The sequence below is a fragment of the Pseudonaja textilis genome, chromosome 4 (assembly GCF_049901715.1).
Source record: "Pseudonaja textilis isolate UNSWEBS1 chromosome 4, rPseTex1.2, whole genome shotgun sequence".
Taxonomy (NCBI): domain Eukaryota; kingdom Metazoa; phylum Chordata; class Lepidosauria; order Squamata; family Elapidae; genus Pseudonaja; species Pseudonaja textilis.
Window position 1 is genome coordinate 67,140,686 of NC_141993.1, and position 20,827 is coordinate 67,161,512.

Sequence of the window (20,827 nt, forward strand, 5' to 3'; positions counted from 1 at the left end):
CTTGTGGTCAGATGGTCGTTCAATACATTTAATTATAAATAATAAATAAATAAAAAAATTCCATATAGTGTAGACATTTCATAGCTACCAGAGCTAGTGATGTGTTAGGGGTGTTTTTTTTCCCAAAAATTGTCTCCAGCTGCTTATAAAGCATGAAGAATTCCCTAAAATTGAATTCAAATACAGGAAAACTTGACAGTTTTACATTTCTGAGTCTTTTGTTGCTCAACAGGGAATGACATCTACAATTTGATTATTCTATTTCATCATTTATTTATTGTAAATTCTGGGTTCTTGATCATTCTGAATCGTTGTCTCTTCACTGTTTTTATGGGTCTGAAATAATTGTATTAAATGATAAAAAATTGTATCATTTTTCACATTAAAAGTGTTTAATACCACATTGCCAGTTTATCATAGTTCATAGAATCTCCAGGTTTAGTTGGTCAAACTTCAGGAAAGAGGTAGCTGATCCATCCTCCCAAGGTGGGTAAAATGAAGACCCAAATTGTTGGGGGCAATAGGATGACTCTGTAAACCATTGAGAAAGGGCTGTAAAGTGCTGTAAACAGGTATATAAGTCTAAATGCTATTGCTTAATTAAATTAATTTAATTTCATTAATTTCATTAAACTATTAAATAATTTCAAAACTATCATTGAAGCAGGCAAAGTACTAGATGGTTTCAGAACAAAATCACCTCCACCTTGCTGAGATTCAATCTCAGTTTCTTTCTTTCCATCCAATCCTTACAGTCTCCAGTGCCTGGTTCAAGACTTCTATTATATCCCAACTTACTCCCAGTAGGCAATATATAATTGAGTATCATAAGTATATTGCTATACTTTGTCCAAAACTTGGGAGCAATGATCCCTGTAGCATTCACAAGTGAATATTTACCTGTATGACCTTTCTTACCACTTTGTAATTCACTGACACCATGCACTGAGGAAAAACACTGTTTCTTAAGTCATTTGGAGCCATGAAGCAACTACAGGAGATAATGGTCTTCCCACCTTGTAAAAATTATCAGTGGTATGAAATTAAAGAACAGTAATTTGATCAAACATAGATTTGGATTACCAGAAAACTACTTACAGCTGAAAAGTAGATCTAAAACTTAGCTACCTGTATGACTTGCTACATGTTTGCTGTGACTTCCACAAATTCCTCACACCTTCTCTACATTCTTTAGCTTCCCCAGACAATGAAGGTTGAAGTCTTCTAACCCTTAAAACCAGAGGAGCTCTGGCATAAGCCCTGAGGTAAAATTTAGGAGCTTACAAAAATACCTGCTGTACAGGTATGTGTGCAGTACACTGTCAGGTATCTCAGGATGTATTTAATGCCCAGAATCATAAATGTGGTATTTATGTGTGAATATGATTTGTAGATAATACATTATGGCATGCATGTGAACTGAGTCAATTGTGGGTTCAAGAAAAATAGTTAAGCACACTATGACTCAGATGTGATCCACAGATATGTGTTTTTCTTGAGGAAGGTTAGTTAAAATAAATCCTATTAGATTTTATATAGATTTCTATTTTCAAAAGGGAGGGGAATAATCCACTTTAATAACTGTGAGAACAACATTGCAACTAATAAAATGTAATCCACTGGCATCCATGCTTATTGTCTCATGTAAACTGGGCAAACTCTTTTTCTTAGTCAGTTTTTTTTCCTTTCCACCCTCACTTCTCCCTCAGTCAGTCTGCTGAAGAAATTCTGAAATCTTTAAATTTATGTATAATTTTCATTAGTTCAAAAGTTCCCTGCTCAAATTTAGAACTATGAGATTTACTTTTTTTGGTATGAAAATAACCCTCTCATGTCTTCCATGTGAGATTTTCTTGTCTATTTCCACAGGTGAGCCTTATCTTAAGAAATAGGCTATTAAACAAAACAAGGTCAGGAAATTAATCAATGGAAAATGATTTTGTTTTCACAGTTGGGTTTGAGAAAGATAAGAGACACGATACTATAAAAGCAAGCAAAAATTCCACTGCCACCTCACCATTTCACAGGAGAAGCAAAATGTGGCCTTTACTGCTCCTCATAGGTGCCTCTTCAGCTTTTGCTGAAGTAACAGTTCACAGATTTGATAGGTAAGTAAGAACACAAATAATATTTCAGAACATTTCAGAACAGCACAATGGCTTTTCTGTTATAAGGAATGTCTTTCTGCTATTTTTTTTAGGGAAAAGGTTTACCGTGTTACCCCCCGCAATGAAGATGAAGTACATGCTCTCAATCACTTAGCCAACATTATGCAGGTAAATTCCAATATGGAGTAAGGTGGGGGAAATATGCTTAAAATAATGTTCATTTTATAGCATGTCATATTAATAAATGATTGGGTGACCCATTCATTGTTCTCACAATAAAGATGGCTAAACTAGGAAAGGCAGCACATTCTGACATCTAGAACTTTAAGTAATGAAGCATAATGGTATTGCCAAATTTGTGGGAGCCTTGGACAAGCTGTTCTTTGAGAGCTTCCCCAACTCTACAATCCCATATGGTCTCTTCCTTTTGGTTTAACAGCCATTAGAAAGAAACAGGCAGGATCAATTTTAATTCTCCTAATTTATGTTGCCTTTATTTAACACTTCTGCTAGCCTGTGGGAAAGGGGAAAGGAAAGGGTTCGTTTTTTTTTCCTTTGTTTGTTTTGGATTTTATCTCTTAAAAAACAGAGAGGAAGTTAAGTAACTAACAGATCCCATTTAATTCCCCCTACTTCTTTTTACTTTTTAAAGAGTTGTAGCAGCTCAACCCCAGTAATGTTTTATTTGCTGTTTAGCATGGTAGCTTGAAACTATAAAACTTTCAGAGAGATTTGTTTCTCCTAATCCTGATAGCAATAACACTTAGACTTATATACTGCTCCATAGTGCTTTACAGCTCTCTCTAAGCAGTTTACAGTCAGCATATTGCCCCCAACAATCTGAGTCCTCATTTTACAGACATGTGAAGGATGAAAGGCTGAGTCAACCTTGAGCCAGTGGAAATCGAACTGCTGGCGGTCATTAGAATTAGCCTGCAGTACTGCATTCTAACCAATGTGCCACCATGGCTCAGATTCAAGATTAGTTTCTCTGTATTTTACAAAATAGTGAAGAATTTAAGTTTATGGTCACTGACTATAATTGCAAAAGAGAGGCAAGTAGCTAATCTCTTATCCTTTCATAAAAAAACAGAAAGCACACATTGTTTACAATACCTGTAATCTCCATGAGCCCTGTGGAGCTCAAGAGCAATATCAGTATTGTTTGGAACTTCTCAACATATCCAAGGAAATAATCAAAGAAATCTCATAGATTCATAGGCTAACCTTGCAATCCTACATTCAATTAGGTGTAATTCCACTGTAACCAGTGACACTTACAAGTAGTCTTCGATTTACAACCATTCATTTAGTAACAAAGTTACAACAGCGCTGAAAAAAATGATTTATGATCATTTTTCACACTTGCAACCATTGCGGCATCCCTGTGATCACATGATCAAAACTAACATGTATTTATGCCCGTTGCAGTGTCCTGGGATCATGTGATCACCTTTTGCGACTTTCCAGCAAGCAGTAGGGTAACAAGATTCACTTACCAAACATGTCACTAACTTAACAACTGCAGTGATTCACTTAACAATTGTAGCAAGAAAAGTCATAAAATGGAGCAAAAATCACTTAACTGTCTTGCTTAGCAACACATTCTTCCTTTGTGGTCAGTTCCTTCATTGTAATTTCCCCTTAGCATTATATCCCATAACATACAAGTGGGATTTTATTTTTATTTGGACTGGCATCTAATTTATTTCCATTTATTAATCAGTAAAGCATCATGTATTCTCACAGTACTAAATGAGCAATTGTTAGACCAATGGAAGATATTCTATCAAAAGAGATTAGACACAAAATCTGCCTGCATATTTCTTTTCATTACTTTAAATTTTTAAATAAAAATCATCTCTGTCCAAAAAAATATGATAGGCTGTACAAAAAAACTGTGCCATCATGGAAAGAACTGCTGTTTTGAGTGGCTCTCTTAAAGGGTTGCTTGCTGAAGTTTCAACTTATTATCAGCTTCTCCTGTTTGTTTGTTTTCCCACGAATGTTCAGTGAACCTCTAGTTCCTTCCAAATTTGTGTTTTGTGACCTTGATGTAACCAGATTATGGCATGAAAAAGAACCATCAGAGATAGATCTGTTTTCAGTATTTACACGTAGCTTTGATGTTGAGAAATAGCTATAAAGGAGAGGAAGGGACATTATAATCTTTATGAGACATGGCACTTAGCAATGATACTGGATATTAGAAGGGCTTTTCATTGATCAGAGTGCATTTTTGAGACTCTCCCATATCTAGCTCCATTCTACATTGTAGTTTGAAAATTCTTAAATTATGCTTTTCACAACTCTGAAGTTTCAGGCATTTGCACTTTTACATTGTAAGCATGTTGATAAACAAACTGGATGCAGTATTTGATAGCCATCGCATGAGAGAACAGGAGAGATTGCTAGAAATCATAATAACCCAGTTGCTAAGTAGTTACTATGGTCCATAGGCCTCACAATTTTAAGGACTCGCCTCAGAAAAGAATATTTGGCAAGCTATAAATTATAGGAATCTCATCTCTGGTCCAAAAAGTAATTGGAACCAACATACCGAAGCACACAAGATCAGTGTGATTTTAGTGCTTAAATATTTTATCAGAAAAATTGCTATAATTAGAGAACCATCTCAGCTGGGAAACAGCATTGGAATAATCACTATTTACATTGCCTCTAATTTGTTTACATTTAAGTTCCCAATAATTTTGAAAGAGGCTACTTCAGTTTCATTCATACTGTATATCAGAATCTAGTCTAAGCAAAATGAACATCATGGATTTCAGTAACCTTAAATAAATAGTTTGGAATTGGTATTCATATTTAAATAAAGTTACTGAATCAATGTTTTGTAAAGATACTACATCAATCTGCTTTAGAAAATGAGGGATATTGAAATGGAATTGGGGAATTATTCCTGGGGTGTTTTTTTTTTCATTTCCCTTTTTTTTTTTCTATGAACATTGATTTCCTAGTATGGAAGTGAGGAATTGGCTAACATTCAAAGCATTTAATTAAAACTCAAGGGATGAAAAAGAAGGAAAAGGAGACAGATTATTTCACATCCAGAAACTTTAAAAAGTCAGGCTTTTAAAAGTAATAGCTGACAGATACCTAGAGTCTAAAATGCTTCCTCCAACTCATTTTTGAAGCATGAATTAAATATTTCCAAATATTAAATATTTCCAAATATTTCTGCATTAAAACTCATAAAATTTTGCTTAGCCACAAATACTGGCATATGCGCATTGATTTCTTACCTATACATTTGACCATGAGATAATAGTTTTTAAAGTAAAAGATTTATAGTACTATATATGCTTTCTTGGAAATAAAATGCCATTACAGTACTTCATTTCTAAGTATACATAGAAGTAAGCTATTCTTCCTTCTTCCCAGACCATTATGAAAAATTGTAATGAATTAGGTCTCATGTTTTACTGAATCTTACCTTCAAAGCCTTAAGCCTTTCCAATGTTTTGTTTTGCTTTGCTTTGCTTTGCTTTTCTAAATTCCAGATAAACAAATTTTACCTTGGATTAGTCCTATGACTGAATTGCACCAAAAGTTCATAATAAAAAGCACCCATTTAAGGAATGGTATGATACAATCACATGAGTGAAGTAAAAAAAAATTAAATACATAAAGTGAAGCCACAACAAAAGCAAGAATGGAGTTGTGGTTATTTTTAATTGTTATCTTAGGAAACCATATATGATCTAAGGAGAAAAGTCATATTTATCATGGCATATTTAGATAACAGCTGACCTTGTTTATGGATTACAGTGCCAGAAGTAATAATATTTGTTCACTGCTTAGATACCAGGCACCTTTCAGAAATGCTTTAGTCACAAGAAGTCTCTACAGAACCATTCAGTATGTGATGAAAGACGGCTGTAAACCTCTAATTTTAAAGAATATATATGCCACAATAAGGCAATACATTCATACAATTTTTGTTTATTTGTTTCTCAGTGCTAAAACCACTTCTGCAGGTTAGTTCTTATTAGAAGGCATTTTAAAGATTGTCTTGTGGATTCCAATTATTCTGAAACTTTAATGTAAGCACATATTTTTCAACCAACATAGAAATTGTGCTTCTAATGGCCAAAATAATCATTTCATTCCAGTTAGGATATTTATAGGACTGTATTATTTTCTCATGTTGACAGTTCTCCTTTATGTCCCAGTATGCAAATTGGATTCGATTGGAAAAAGGAGAACTCCTTGAGTACAACCATAACTACATTATAGAATTTTACCTGTTATCTAGGAAAAATAGATAGGAAAGCAGAATTATACCTATTACCTAGGAAGAATAGGTAGGAAAGTGTAAACGTTTGTAGTGATCCAATTAGGGTCAGTGTCATTCAATAGTGTTAGGAAATCCACCATTGCCCTTTCCTGTGCTGTGTCCATATCACCATCTCGTCCACTGCCAGGATGACTTGCAGATATAATTTCTTGTGCCATTTCACAGAAATCAACTCACCAAAAACCAATGTCTACTGAATGCAGGATTTATATACTATTCAATAATGTAGTCCAAATATTATTTTTTCAGGCTTTTCCATGAATCTTGAATAAAATTTGGGTTCTGTAAATGAAAAGGCGGTGATTCACTTACAAAAACCCCTAAGTATGTCTTTCTAAAATATATACATTCCTAATGTACAGTGGTTTAAGCTTCTAAAGGAAATATGACATGTATTTAATAAACAAATTATAAACTATATTGTACCCATCATTTTTTCCATTTTACCCCATAATCCCAAGGGATACCATAATAAGGACACTGTTGGAAATGTTTGAGCCAGCCTGAAATCATGTATCCTTTTTTGCTATGGTTTCTCTGATTAGGTTGACTTTTGGCGACCAGATTCTGTTGAACTAGTGAAAGCAAAAATGACTGTTGATTTCCGAATTGAAGCAAACAGATGTTCTGAAGTTGAGAGCATTCTACAGCATCATGGCATGAATTATGAGTATGTTTTTTCAGTATTAATTATATAACATATAAGTGGTTCAATGGTACACAAATCTCCATATAGATTGCACTAGGAATAAAACAAAAATAGGGATTAGAGTTGAATGCATCTGTAAGTTTGGGCCCCTCTCTAGTTCTAGTTTTTCCCAACAATCTTAAAATTGATTTATCTTGTTTTCACATCAATTTCAAACTGTTGAATTTTTTAACGTTCTTCCGAAAAGTAATCTATTTTTACCACATAGTTCTACTAACATACATTATTGTATGTAATATTGCCTTATGTATGATTTTTCATAAACATTCCATATACTAAACTTGCAGAGAGAACTGAATCTCTGCATGGTTAGCTCTTTTTAAATTGACAAGCCAATGTGTCTGAGATTTAGCACAAAACAGTCAACTGGAAATGTGAATTGTAATTAATTTGAGGATGCAATCAAAAAGAAAGGATTAGTGGGAAAATAGAGAGTAAGACTTTCACCTCAGAGATTATCAGATCCAATGGGGTAGAGAAACCAAGCAACAAAATAAAGTCCTAAGTGTGACACAAAGTCAACTTTATTTAGCACATAATTTACATTTTTTTTCAACATTGTAAATATCCATTATAGTGGATAGAAAATGAAAACTGTGCTGTGGAAGGTGGGATTCATCCATTAGTTATGCACTGATGAGTTATTGTTTTGCTCTCAGTTGGTAATCTTGTAGTACTGTAGACCTTGAAGATGTAGGATTGTTACAGTGTCAAAGAGAATAATTATTTCACCATGTATGTAGATGCTAGCTCCTCCAACGATGAATGTGCACAATTCAGCCTGCACTACAGAGCTCTTTGAAAGATTGTCCCTGACAAACTTCAGAGAAGTGTCCTTGCTACAACAATTCAAGATAGGAGCCTTTGATATGCATCTGAGATACCCTGACATCATGTCAGTGTAACTAGATCAATTATTAATTGCAGTATTATGAAGGCTGAGATGCATTGCAAATTCTGTGTCACATACTCTCCAAATTTAAATTAAAGTGAACAAGGATATGATGTTGCACATTCCCCAGCCTTTCCCATTCTGATGCCCTCCAGATATATTGAGATTGCAACTACCAACATGTGCTATCATTAAGGTTTGGAGTTCCTAAATATATTGGTTCCTCTTCATATCTGGAGAATGCTTGGCTGAGAATCTGTCAAAACAAAGTTAGATTTTCAAATCAAATCAATCCACTTCATAAACTGGAATGGGAGATTCAAAGTGAACAAACAAGGCCTGACTTACACAAACTTATTGATTAACATGGGGAGGAAGATCAAACTCTAGGAAATATGGGGAGTACAAAAGAAATTGAAATAACCCATTTTGACCAATCTTTAATATTGTTTCAATGCAGAATTTTAATCGATAATCTTCAGGCTGCCCTTGATAAACAACTGGACAATCATGCTCGGACTGCTGGATACAATTATGAAAAATATAATAGCTGGGAAAAGGTAAAGAAGATTCACATGTGAAAATTCTCCGTCTCATTCTATGTGGCAGTTTTGCTTTAAAATACTATTCTATTTCTCAAGGTCATTTTTCAGGCATAAAGAACATGCAGTTTAGAAGCAGCACACATACTGCATAAATTCCAGGGTCCATCTTGGGATCTTTAGTTAACATGTTCCTAGGCAAGAAAAGTCTCTCTCTCTCTCCTTTTGTCAGAGCTAGGAAGTTCCAACCAGTTAATGCAGAATAGGACTGGAAAAGTGAATATGAACTTCTAAAGGTGACAGTCCATGATTCCAAATTCTCATGATCCACTCTATCCTCTTCCAAGTTGCTGACACTATTTATGTTAGGAGTATTCATTTCTTCTTCAGGAGAAGGCTGCATTTGGCCTTTGAGTGAAATACGGAGCGGAGGGGGGACCCTCTAATTTAATTGGCCTTTCTATTGAATCAAAACTAAGTCTTGTTAACTTGACTATTTCTAGTCGTGTATTTAATCATTTCCTTGTTCCAGTTCATTAAAGAGATGAATTCTGGAAATTATCAAGGCTGTGGAGACAACAAGCAATCTTCTGGCCCTAGGTTGTCCACTTCTAATTTTCACTCTCCTATTTGTCTCCAAGTTATTTCCTCTGGTAAAAGGGAAGAGGGTAAAGGGAAATGTCTACTACTTTTTGCTCTTTTAGCTATGCACCAAACAAAGATAATTCTATAACTCAGTCTCTGGACACAGACCTACTTCTAATGCATTGGTCTGTATTCCTCAGGAAAAGGAAAAAAAATGTTTTCCGCTCTTATCCAGGACACAGTAAACTGCATGAACAATTAGTCTTAAGTCAGGGGTGTCAAACTCACGTCATCACAACAGCATCACATGACATATCGGGACTTTTTCCTCCTTCACTAAACCAGGTGTAGGTGTGGTCAGCAAGTGACGCATCCAGCCCGTGGGCCGGGAGTTTGACAGCCCTGGTTTAAGTCATTCTTTACATCATTTCTTTCTCTCATTAAATGCACTGATCTATTGTTTTAATTGACAGATAACTGCTTGGACAGCTGATATTGCCAATAAAAATCCAAGTCTTGTTTCCCGATTGCAGATAGGAACAACTTTTGAGGGACGTCCAATTCCCCTCCTGAAGGTATTCAATTTTTTTTTCAATTTGTTTCTAAAGCCAACGTATCAGGTTTGCTCTTGGCAATTAGCAAATAGCAATTTTTGTTAGGTTTTTATAAATTCTGGATATGTGTTTGTATTTTTTTTAAAAAAATTGCTTTAGGAAACCAACATAGATTTTATAAATCCCTTTATGGAAACATTTTTCATCCATTTTCATCGATAATAAAGTCTTCCTAAATATCACAGTCTGCAATAAAAGCTTTTGACAGTTTGCACATAAAAATTCAGCCATATTCCTGTAAGCAAGGTAAATTGTAATTTACTTTTGTTTAATTGTGCACTCCATCTGTTGTTTATAAACATATTTGCTATAAAGTGATCTATAAACTTCAGAAAGAACCCCCTTCCCCCTCTTTATTTTCTTGACAATGAGATGCAAACAATTAAATTTTCCTCTTAACACAGAAAAACAAAACCTTTGTTATTTTATCATGTTGGAAGGAAAAACCAATTCTTCTTTCAGCCCCCATTTAGTCTGTTTTGCAATAGTACATTAAATGTTAAGAAGGAGGGAGTGGGATCTCATAAGGACATCTGTACAATAGCTAATTAATCAACTGGTATAGAATCTGCCTCTTAGAATCAGCAAAAATACAGAGAGTGATAATAATAAAAAAGAGCAGTTCCCCATTTCTAAAATGCTAAGATTGAGTTGGTTCTATTCACCTGATTGTATCATGATTTCAAATGAAGTAATTCTCTTTCTATCTGGACCTGAGTTTCATCAAATTCTTTTTTTTTTTTTTGTAAATGTTTGATTTGCAGTTCTCCTGTAACAACCAACATTTTTTGTGGACAGTGTAATGACTGGGTCAATATATTTGTTTACACCATGCTAATAATAATACAATTACATATACATAGTTTTTATCTTCCAACTTCTAACCTTAATATACTCATGATAAGTATATTATTTTATGTATCAATATATATAATACTAATTTCCCAATTTATACTTATTTTAGCCCCACATACACACTTGTTATAGTTCTTCCATATTCACCTTTTTATCTTTAAATCGTACTATTCTCTCTTTATTATTATCACTTTCTCCAAAGATATATTAAAGCATCAATTACCTTTCTTCATACAATCTGTTTATTATGTTATGTTAGGTCACCAATATTTTGATATTTTAAGTATTACTCAAATTCCATCAAATTTCCAATATCTCAGTTTTCTATTAACACCAATAAAACCAATTATTAATAAAATTTAATCAGTCCTGGTATTATATCTCTAAGTCCCCTGGATTTTGTGATCCCTAAAGGCTATAAATTCCAATATATGTTTTACATACTGTTAATCAATAATACATTTAAATATGCCTAATCACAGTCTTCCACCTCCTAATCTTAGTATATTTGTGAATATAATAAATTCTATTATATATCTGCATATGTGTTACTATTTTCCCAATTTATAGTTTCTATTTATTTCTATTAATTTTTAATACTATCCCAGTATTACACAAGGTTATGTATGTCTCTATCCATCATCTCTCTGTCTTTTTTGAATTTCAACAGTTATTGACTTTTTGATGTTATCTTATATTTCTCTCTCAGGATCCTATATTTTTATATAGACTGAATGTTCCCTCTGCCTTATCCCTTATCTCCTTCTGCTGCATCATTTGGATGTCCATCCATAACCCTTTCATTATTTTGGTGAAGTCTTCCTTTTGTTTGTCTGTGCTATTGTAAGCTCTTAAGGAATTATCTGTTGAATTCTTAATATTTATGGTTATTGTCTTTTCATTGTTTTTGTTTTCATGTAGTTTATTTTGATTTATCTCCCCCACCACTCCTTCTCTGTCTTCTGAATATTTTGTTCATCTTTTCCCACCATTTGTTGGGGGGGGGGTCTCCTATACTCACTTCTTTATCTTTGGGCAATCCCATCATCTCCTTGTGATTTTTTGTCACACTTTCATAAAAGCTTTTAGCCATCGTTAACATTTCTTCATAGAACTTTGTCTCCTGCTGAATCATTTTGTACCAAATTAATAAATTAAAAATTAATCAATGTAATATACCAGTATCCCAATATCTAAAAACTCTAAAAAGTCAATTGTTAATAAAATTTATCAATCCCTGAATTGTTCCTCAAAATCCCCTAGCTTTCTAGTCCTTAAATGCTATAAATTTATACTTTACAGTCTTTATAGTTTACAGTTGTCCAAATATAGTTCCCAATTGTCTAAATTTTAAAGTCTTATTTGTTTTTTCTTCTTATTCTCTTTTTGCTTTTCTTCTTTCTGAGTTTCATCAAATTCTAACGTACACCTTGTGTTAGTCATCCAGAAACTGAAATACAAAGAACAGTTCCTCCATAATAAAACTTCCTGTAAATACATCATAAAAGATATGACTAAGAGGACTTAAATTTGCATCTATGTCAGGGAGAAAAAGCAATACAATCCAAATGTGACTATTTGCTGTTTAGAATATGATTTTACATGGTGATTTCAGTATATGGTGGTATTATGATAATTTCATCCCTCTTCAGGCTAAGCTGAGCTTTTTGCCTTTTTGGATGACATATTTAAGTCAGATTCTGTGTTTATTCCAGCTGCCCCATTGCTTGGTCATATTTGAGAAAGTTCCAGTCTGTTCATGCCTTGCAATTGAAACATGCATATTCTATTGCTCAATATGGACGAACTAGCTAAAAGTTGTAGATATAAATATTAGTTAATCCATGTCAGCTGCTCCCTTTGTTAGAAAACTAACATATTAATGGACTCTGGTCTCTTTATGGCATGGTGAGCAAGTAGTAGTAAGCCAACCTCATCTGGAGATGCCAAAGCTCAAGACTGCATCATTCAAAACTGACCTCAAAATTGCTAAATTTGAATGCAAGCACACTAAAGTCACAGGACAAAATAGCATGCAAAGTCTTTTCCAGCCTTAAACAATTTTTTCAAAAATATGAAAAATTGGTCTTGACCACCCCCCACACCACCACCACCTTTAAAAGTCTTCTGCACTTTGAAATATGTCTTGGGAACACAAGCATATCTTTCAATGGATAATATGTAGGACAGTAAGCCTGTTATATGCCAAGACTGTGCCTATGCTCTTTGTCACCAGTTTTGTTCTAATTGTACATTTATGGAGAAAAGTTGTAGAACCCTAAAAGACTCCAGTGCTCCTCCCTGCAAAAGGAAGCCAAACTCTGGTCAGATTGGCTAGAACTTTTCTCCATTCAAGGAAGTGAGGAGCTGATAAGATCAGCATGGGATACACTTTTCTTCTTACTAACATTTGCTTTAAAAGGTCATGAGAATAGACCCTACATCATTATTGGAGAACTACAGGGTTGGCTTGCAGGAACTTTTCCTAAGGGTGCAATAAACCAAGCACTACAGCTGCATTTCCTCCCTTCATTTTGGTTTAGCTTCCATGCAGCTGTGACCCAGCTGCTCTACAAATTGAAAGATTCGCATGCTAGGATTTGCAGAAATTTGCTTTTGGTTTGCAGTTACCTTTTTAATTGCTTTCACTAAACCATATCAGGGCAATACCTAACCCTGTTCGGCTGATATTTTTGCACACACAACTGAACATGCAAACAAGAGTAAGCAGCCTCTTCCTGTTTCAAATAAACCAGAGACTGCCCTGAAAAGCTAGTTATCTATTGAGATGTGACATGATTGCCAAATATACATGTAAACACCTCCATGTGAGCTGGAGATCTGCACTACCACACTTCCAGATATATTGAGCAACAAACTCCCTCATCACTAAAATATGCCAGCTGAGGATGATGAAAATTGTGGTGCAACATCTGGAAGGTGCTCGGAGAAGAAGGCTAGTATAAGTAACAGTACACAAGAGGCTGCATATTCACATATGGAAAAGGAGATTGGATCTTAAGGAACTAGCTGCTATCAGAATTATCACCTTTACCTAATTTATAGCAGATGTCTCTTCCCCAAATTCACTGCCCCATTAAATGGCAATCAATTGTAGGATATATGTCATTTGTTTTCAGAGATAAAATGAAATATTTCAAATGCATTTTGACAGTAAAAGTAGAGTCCAAGAAGTGGTAGCTATGGTAAGGAGAAATTTGCTTCCTGTTGAACTTTAAATAGTCGTAGCACGTTGTCCTCTCCCGGAGCAAGTACCAAATCATGTTGGTCCTCCCACAGAGCTTGATAAAACTGATCAGATTCCAGGTAATTAATTAGATTCCATTGACCTGTTTGAGTCATCTCCTGAGCACTTGGTACAGGGGCTTCTTCTAAACTCTGTCTTCCCCATCTCAGAATCCTCTGGCATACTGAGCTGTTGCAGCCAATGATGCATAAGGCAAAGCAGCTTGACTGATTATGGGACAAGCCTAAGGATGCAACCATATGGCCATAGTGTAGGCATCATTACAAACCCTATGCTTTTGTGATCATTGAACTTGGAGATGAGGCAAGGCTTCTACCACTTAGAGCAGGGATCTTCAAACTTGACAGCTTTAAGACTTGTGGACTTCAACTCCCAGAATTCTTCCTCAAGTCATGTTAGCTCGGGAGTTAGCTGGGAGTTGAAGTCCACAAGTCTTAAAGCTGTCAAGTTTGAAGACCCTTGACTTAGAGGAAGGCTTAAAGCACCCTTATTTATTGAGGCTTTTGAATGCTTCCGTTTGCTTTATTTTAATTTTATTTTATTTATTAATCCCATTTATAGGGCCACCTATCTTACAGCAGGAACTCTGGTTTAGTTGTAGTTTGTGTTTTATATCTGTAATTTTTTTAACACTGTTTTCATGGATTTTTACTGTGTTTTTGTAAACTGTCAAGAGCTATTAGGCAGGCAACATATACATTTCTTGATAAATAAGTGTGTTTTTTTTTACTTTTCAAAGTTGTTTTAAGAACTGCCTTGAAAACAACATAAGCAAAATTGCCCTAGAACATTTTCCAGCTTGTGACTACTATTGCTCTCTATCTTCAGTATGTCCATGAAATTAAACTGTGGCATAACCGGAGATGGGGTTGAGAACTGTGCTATTGCTAGTGCTGACATTTTAAAACTAATTAAGGCTTGCCAGCATGAAAAACATAAGCACTTCAAATCTGTTCAAATCAAACCAAATCTTTATTACAATCATAGATCAGCATAAGGAGCCTGGGATACAGTCATTGAAAAAAGCATATAAATAAAAATCTTTTAAAATTATGAAAATCTAGAAGATATCAAAAATATATAATTGAAAACTAGAAGGTGGGTGGGTGGGTAGGTAGGTAAGTAGATAGATAGATAGATAGATAGATAGATAGATAGATAGATAGATAGATAGATAGATAGAAAGAAAGAAAGAAAGAAAGAAAGAAAGAAAGAGAGAGAGAGAGAGAGAGAAAGAAAGAAAGAAAGAAAGAAAGAAAGAAAGAAAGAAAGAAAGAAAGAAAGAAAGAAAGAAAGAAAGGAGTAAGACCACTACATGGATATAGGAGAGCATAAAGGTTAGTACATGGAACATTAACAAGTCACAAAAACACTCTACTATGGTGAACTAGATGCTTATTTAATCTAGTTTATAGCAAAGCTCATCATCTGATAAATTTTGAGTGCTGCTGCACAGTACCTGGCAATATTGTATGTTAGACAAGTATTGATGCCTGAAACCACAGGGTAGTACAAAATTGTCCTGCCTACCCTGGGTATTTATGAAGTTATGGTGAGATGAGGCTGGTATTAATGTTTCTGTAGTATAGGCACTGGAGAAGGACATGTTCTGTTGGTTCTGTGTGTCCAGAGTCCAGGGGCATTGTGCCTCCAGATAAGGTATCCGTGCTTTCAAGCACAGCTGAGAGGAAGGCATGACATCATGCCAGAGTTAGGCACTTCTGCGTTTTGGTACTTTGAGTTTAGTTAGATGTGCCACAAGGGGGCAGAGTATCTATTGGCTTCACTGTCAATAAAGTTTGGGGGTGCTGGCTACATTTAGTTGGCAGTCTGTGTTTGTTGTGTGCTACACAATAAGTGTTTGGACTGATTATATCCTCCAAGACCTGAAGACCTGAACAGAATCCCAAGGTTGAAATTTTAGTTGTTGCTAAAATCCCAGGAGTCCCCAGGCAGTCCATTTTGGATGCAGGTAAGTGCAGGATGTATGCAAAGTTTGGGAAAGCCAGAAATGGGCCTGTTTTCAGCTTCCAGAATGCCTCCGGAACCCAGGGAGGCCAATTTCGCCCTTCCAAAGGCTCGAGGAAAGCCTCTGGAGCCTGGGAAGGGCAAAAATGCCCCCTCCCCCCATCATGGTGCAGGAGGCCAACTAGGCCACACCCACCATGGCCATGCCCACCCAGCAACCGGGGAGAGAACCCCTTGCTAAAAAAAATATGAAGCCCACCCCTGTATGTAAGTATGATTATATAAATGCATCTTAAGGGTAAGAAAAAAAAACCTGGCGAAAACAGCAGGGACTTATGCAGGTAGCCACCAGGAACTAAAACAGATAGATAGATAGATAGATAGATAGATAGATAGATAGATAGATAGATAGATAGATAGATAGATAGATAGATAGATAGATAGATAGATAGATAGATAGATAGATAGATAGATAGATAGATAGATCTTAGTCAATATTTCTACACAGATTTCTACACAGAAAAACACTACCTAGCCAAATATACGTTAAGAAAAACTTTGTTAATATAAACAAAAGCCTAATACAGTAGTACATTGGTAAACAACTGTTTTGGGGTTTGTTTGTTTGTTTGGATGTAGAATGCATAAACTACTGCTTTGAACTTCATTGAATTTAGTACTCAATGAATTTTTAAATGAAAATTTTGTCTTGGTACTCATCATATATTTGGTACTCCACACATAAGCTAAAACCTGTTAGTGTCACCAGTCTTATGACTCACTATGTTATTTCTCATGAGGAAAATTTGTTTGGTACTTATCATTTATTTGATACTTATTACACTTCCCAAAACCAATTAATGATGAGTACCAAGATACCACTTGTATAAAAAATGGTGACCAGATTTCAAAGCTCTAGCTCTTCATGTGCTTTTCTCTAGCCGGTAGGCTAATGTTGCACCTTTGTTATTCCACTGTTTTGTGATCTGAGGTCTAATTTGCTAAAATTTAATATTGTGGCCCAGATTGAGTACATGGATATGAATGTGAGGCTTTTGTATATGAACTGACTTTTGAAATATGTTTTTTGTTGTTGTTAAAAAAAACCCAACTTTGATAGAAACTGCATGAATAGAAAGATTATCGTGGAAAGAAATCAGTTCCTTGTGGCTTTAATAGTTCAGAATTTCACCAGATGGAGCTTGTCATACTTCTGCACTATAAACATCCCTCTTGTGAACTACATTTAAAGATAAGGGACTCCTGTCTTGCTTTGCATCTGGATACTTTATGCCTTACTATTTATGTAAGAGGCAAAGTTATATAAAAACAATATAGTGCAGGTAAAGATACACTCTAAAGATACACCATAATCACCCAGGATAAAATATGGAGGCTTGTAGTGTTAGGAAAAATACTAAGAAATTGGCTAAAACCAAAAACGAAAAGGAAAAAGGAAAAGGAGGGGTGCTCTTTCCAAGTGAACTCAAGTAAGATTGGAACTACTATTAGAAGCAATTCTGGTTTAGTTTATTTAATTTATTTATTTATTTTTGTCAATTGCTTACAAGATAATAGGTATAAGTAAAAACATAGTTATGAATACATGGATGCATATAAGAAAAATAAAAGAAATAAAAGAAACAATAGGACAGGGACAGTAGGCATGTTGGTGTGCTTATCCACGCCCCCTACAGACCTCTTAGGAAAGGGGTGAGGTCAATAGTAGACAGTCTAAGGTTAAAGTCTTTTGGGTTTGGGAAAGAAACCACAGTCAGGTCAGACATTGACCACTCTGTTGCTGAAGTCATATTTCCTGCAATCAAGTTTGGTGCGATTAACCTTGAGTTTGTATCTATGGTTTGCTCTTGTATTATTATGGTTAACAGGTAGTTGTAGTTTTGTGTTTTACATCTGTTATTCTTTTAACACTGATTTCATAGATACTTTTATTGTGTTTTTGTGAACTGTGAGGAGCTATTAAGGGGGCAGGCAACATTTCTTAATAAACAAATAAGTATTTTCTTTTAAATTTTTGTTGTTTTAAAACTATTAGAAATTTTTAAGAAGAGATTAAACAACCATTTACCTGAAATGGTATGGGTTTCTTGCCTGAGCAGGGGATTGGACTAGAAGATCTTCAAGGTCTCTTCCAGTTCTATTATTCTGAGTATTTTCACTGTGTAACAGTATTTGTACTATGCTATTTGAAGACCATTAAAGATTTGTATCCAATTGTTCTTTCTTTCATTCATTTTCTTGTATAGATTGGGAATCCTGGTAAAAATAAAAAAGCTATTTTTATAGACTGCGGCTTCCATGCCAGAGAATGGATCTCACCTGCTTTTTGCCAGTGGTTTGTACGAGAGGTTGGTGACAAAATATCAGTGCCAGAAATTATTGATTCAACTGAAAATGGAATTGGATGGGATCGCAAAATTAAAGAAAAATTATTTACAATTCCTCAACATATTCTCATTGTTATTCCAAAGTTGCTGTCTTTCCTATAAAATAATACTCTACTTTGATATTTCATTTGATTTCCAGTTTGCATTTTGAAGCATTTTTTAAAAATCGCCACGGAGAATGCATTGCAATAGCATAATTACACTGTGAACATGGCACTGGAGTTTGCTATTGCCCCCTGATTACCCTCTTTGCAAAGTTTATTCTATTCACTATTAAGAGAAAATCTGTTGCAATTATACAAAGGGTTAGGATTAGAATAACTAATTGGGGGGGGGTTTCTTGTAAAAAATGTTATTAGATTATAATTAAAATATAATGAGCAGACCATACCATATGAAATGTATCTAACAATTAATGTACATTTCTAAAAGAAGTTTAAAGGAACTGCATGTTCTCCAGGGTATGTAAAAAACAGTCAAGCAGCAGCTTCTATTCTTGATCTCCATAGCTGTTTTTTAATGCCACTATTTAGTATATTGGTTTCTTGCGGGGGCAGGTGTTGTTATTGTTTTTAAGGATCTTAGAGCTGCCTATGCATGCTGAAAATTTCATCTTTCAATTCTCGTGATAGTACTTGAGTTTGCTTTTAGGGATATCTATTTCAGAAGACATAGACATACAAAATCTGATACTATCTTAGTAATTATGGTTCTCAAAAGCCTAGCAACATGAGAGCATTGTGGATTGAATTTCTCATGTTCCTCAGATCTGCAGCCCTTTGAGGCAACACCCGTCTAGAGAAATATATAGTCTTTATCTTTCCAAATCTGAATCAATACCAGAATCAATACCAGAGTTGACCATATTCCTTTATGAAGGCACAGAAAAAGTTTCAGTTGTTATTGTTGTTATTCCTGCCTTTCTTTTAAGAGCATTTACTCTTCCAATTTTTCTCTACAACAATTCCCCTATAAGAAGGTTGGGTTAAGAGAGCATGAGTAGAATTTCAACAGCTAAATTACCAACAAATGGGTTTTCCTGGTTCATCTTTACCATTATCCTAATTTTTTCTTTTTATGCTCAAAATTGTAATATTTGAGGTCAATGCCATGCAAATTTTATTAGGAAATCCTAAGGGCTCTCTTTATAGTCTTCCAGTGACATCCTAATTTCTAAACAATATCAAATCTATGACTCTTTATGAAATTTCTCTAACATCTATATTCATTTAGCAATTGGTATCCTCAGTATTACCAAATTAATTTGCAAGCAGCTGAAATTTGAAGGAGTGTTCTTGAATCATGCTACTGTTCTTACTTCACTCCATATTTTTCTTCATAATCCTGTTCCTGAGCCAGAAACATGTAGTATTATTTGGTAATCATGCAAATGAAAATGACCTAAGGTCAGTCATTTAGATTTGTCCTCACCTTCTCTGTGGTTTGTATGTAGGCTGTTCGGACCTATGGAAAAGAAACCATTATGACTCGGCTTCTGAACAACTTAGACTTCTATGTCCTGCCTGTCATGAATATTGATGGTTATGTCTATTCTTGGACAAAGGTAAATAATACACAATCAGCAGGTTGTATCAATTATCTTTCAAAAGGTACATTCACAAATCTGTTCCATTTCAGAGTCGCATGTGGAGGAAGACTCGTTCTGTAAATGCTGGTACCACATGCATTGGTACTGATCCCAACAGAAATTTTGATGCTGCATGGTGCTGTAAGTATTTTGTACTCTAAGAAGGTAAAACTATGCTCCAATCGTATATGAATTATGATGAATTCTTAGAGTTTAAAAATATCAACTCTAGTTGAGTTCCAAATTCTTAACACAGTCCAAATTTTACAAATTTTCACATCAAAATGAGTTGAATACCAAATTCAATTATTTTCACAGCAGTTCAGTACCAAGGAATCATTGTACTATAGGCACTCCAATGCATTCCAATACATTGTCCTCAAAGCACTGTCACAGCCTTATGAAATACTGCCTGGTAAAACATATACAGAATATTCCACAATGCTGTACACAATGCCAGCTTCACTAACTGGCACCCTCCAGAGTTGTTGCCATCTTCTTGCCTTGCAACTTATAAAAATATTAAACAGGAAGGAGGCCAAAATACAACCTAAGATGGATATTTGTATGTGATCTTGATATCAAAGGGCACCAAACTGATCAAATGCACATGATCTACTCTGGCAGGCTCCAATTTCCTCACACCTGACATTTCAAATTGTTTTAATTGGAAATTTTAAGGATCAAAGCCAGAGCTATATATACATCAAGATGTATTCTCATTGTTGAGCTATAAGGTCAGAGCAATGATGATAGATAACATTAGACAACTATGAAATTGGCAGAATATAATTCTTTCTCCTACTGTTGTATACATGGCAAATGGGAAGAAATCAATGTATAAAATATTTTTAATTACTGAACCAATTTTTTTTCCAGTAAATGCCTATTCATAAGAATTGTTTGTCAGACAAACTGAGAAACATTGTGAATTGTGACAGACAATGTGAGGGGATGCAGAATTATGCAAGG

The 20,827-nt window shown here is 34.9% G+C and overlaps 1 protein-coding gene across 3 annotated transcripts in view; it reads left to right on the forward strand.

The window, feature by feature from the left end:
- Window positions 1-20,827, forward strand: part of LOC113436882 (carboxypeptidase B-like) — a 92,363-nt gene that overhangs the window by 64,564 nt on the left and 6,972 nt on the right. The window contains exons 2-10 of one of the 3 annotated variants that reach the window (XM_087933297.1): window positions 1,196-1,303; window positions 1,952-2,108; window positions 2,201-2,276; window positions 6,972-7,096; window positions 8,488-8,587; window positions 9,628-9,729; window positions 18,127-18,228; window positions 19,721-19,831; window positions 19,906-19,996. In XM_087933297.1, coding sequence (XP_087789423.1) covers window positions 2,038-2,108; window positions 2,201-2,276; window positions 6,972-7,096; window positions 8,488-8,587; window positions 9,628-9,729; window positions 18,127-18,228; window positions 19,721-19,831; window positions 19,906-19,996 — 778 coding nt within the window. In that variant the 5' untranslated portion in view covers window positions 1,196-1,303; window positions 1,952-2,037. The remainder of the gene's footprint in view (window positions 1-1,195; window positions 1,304-1,951; window positions 2,109-2,200; window positions 2,277-6,971; window positions 7,097-8,487; window positions 8,588-9,627; window positions 9,730-18,126; window positions 18,229-19,720; window positions 19,832-19,905; window positions 19,997-20,827) is intronic. The other 2 variants (XM_087933295.1, XM_026701584.2) reach the window with 2 other exon arrangements.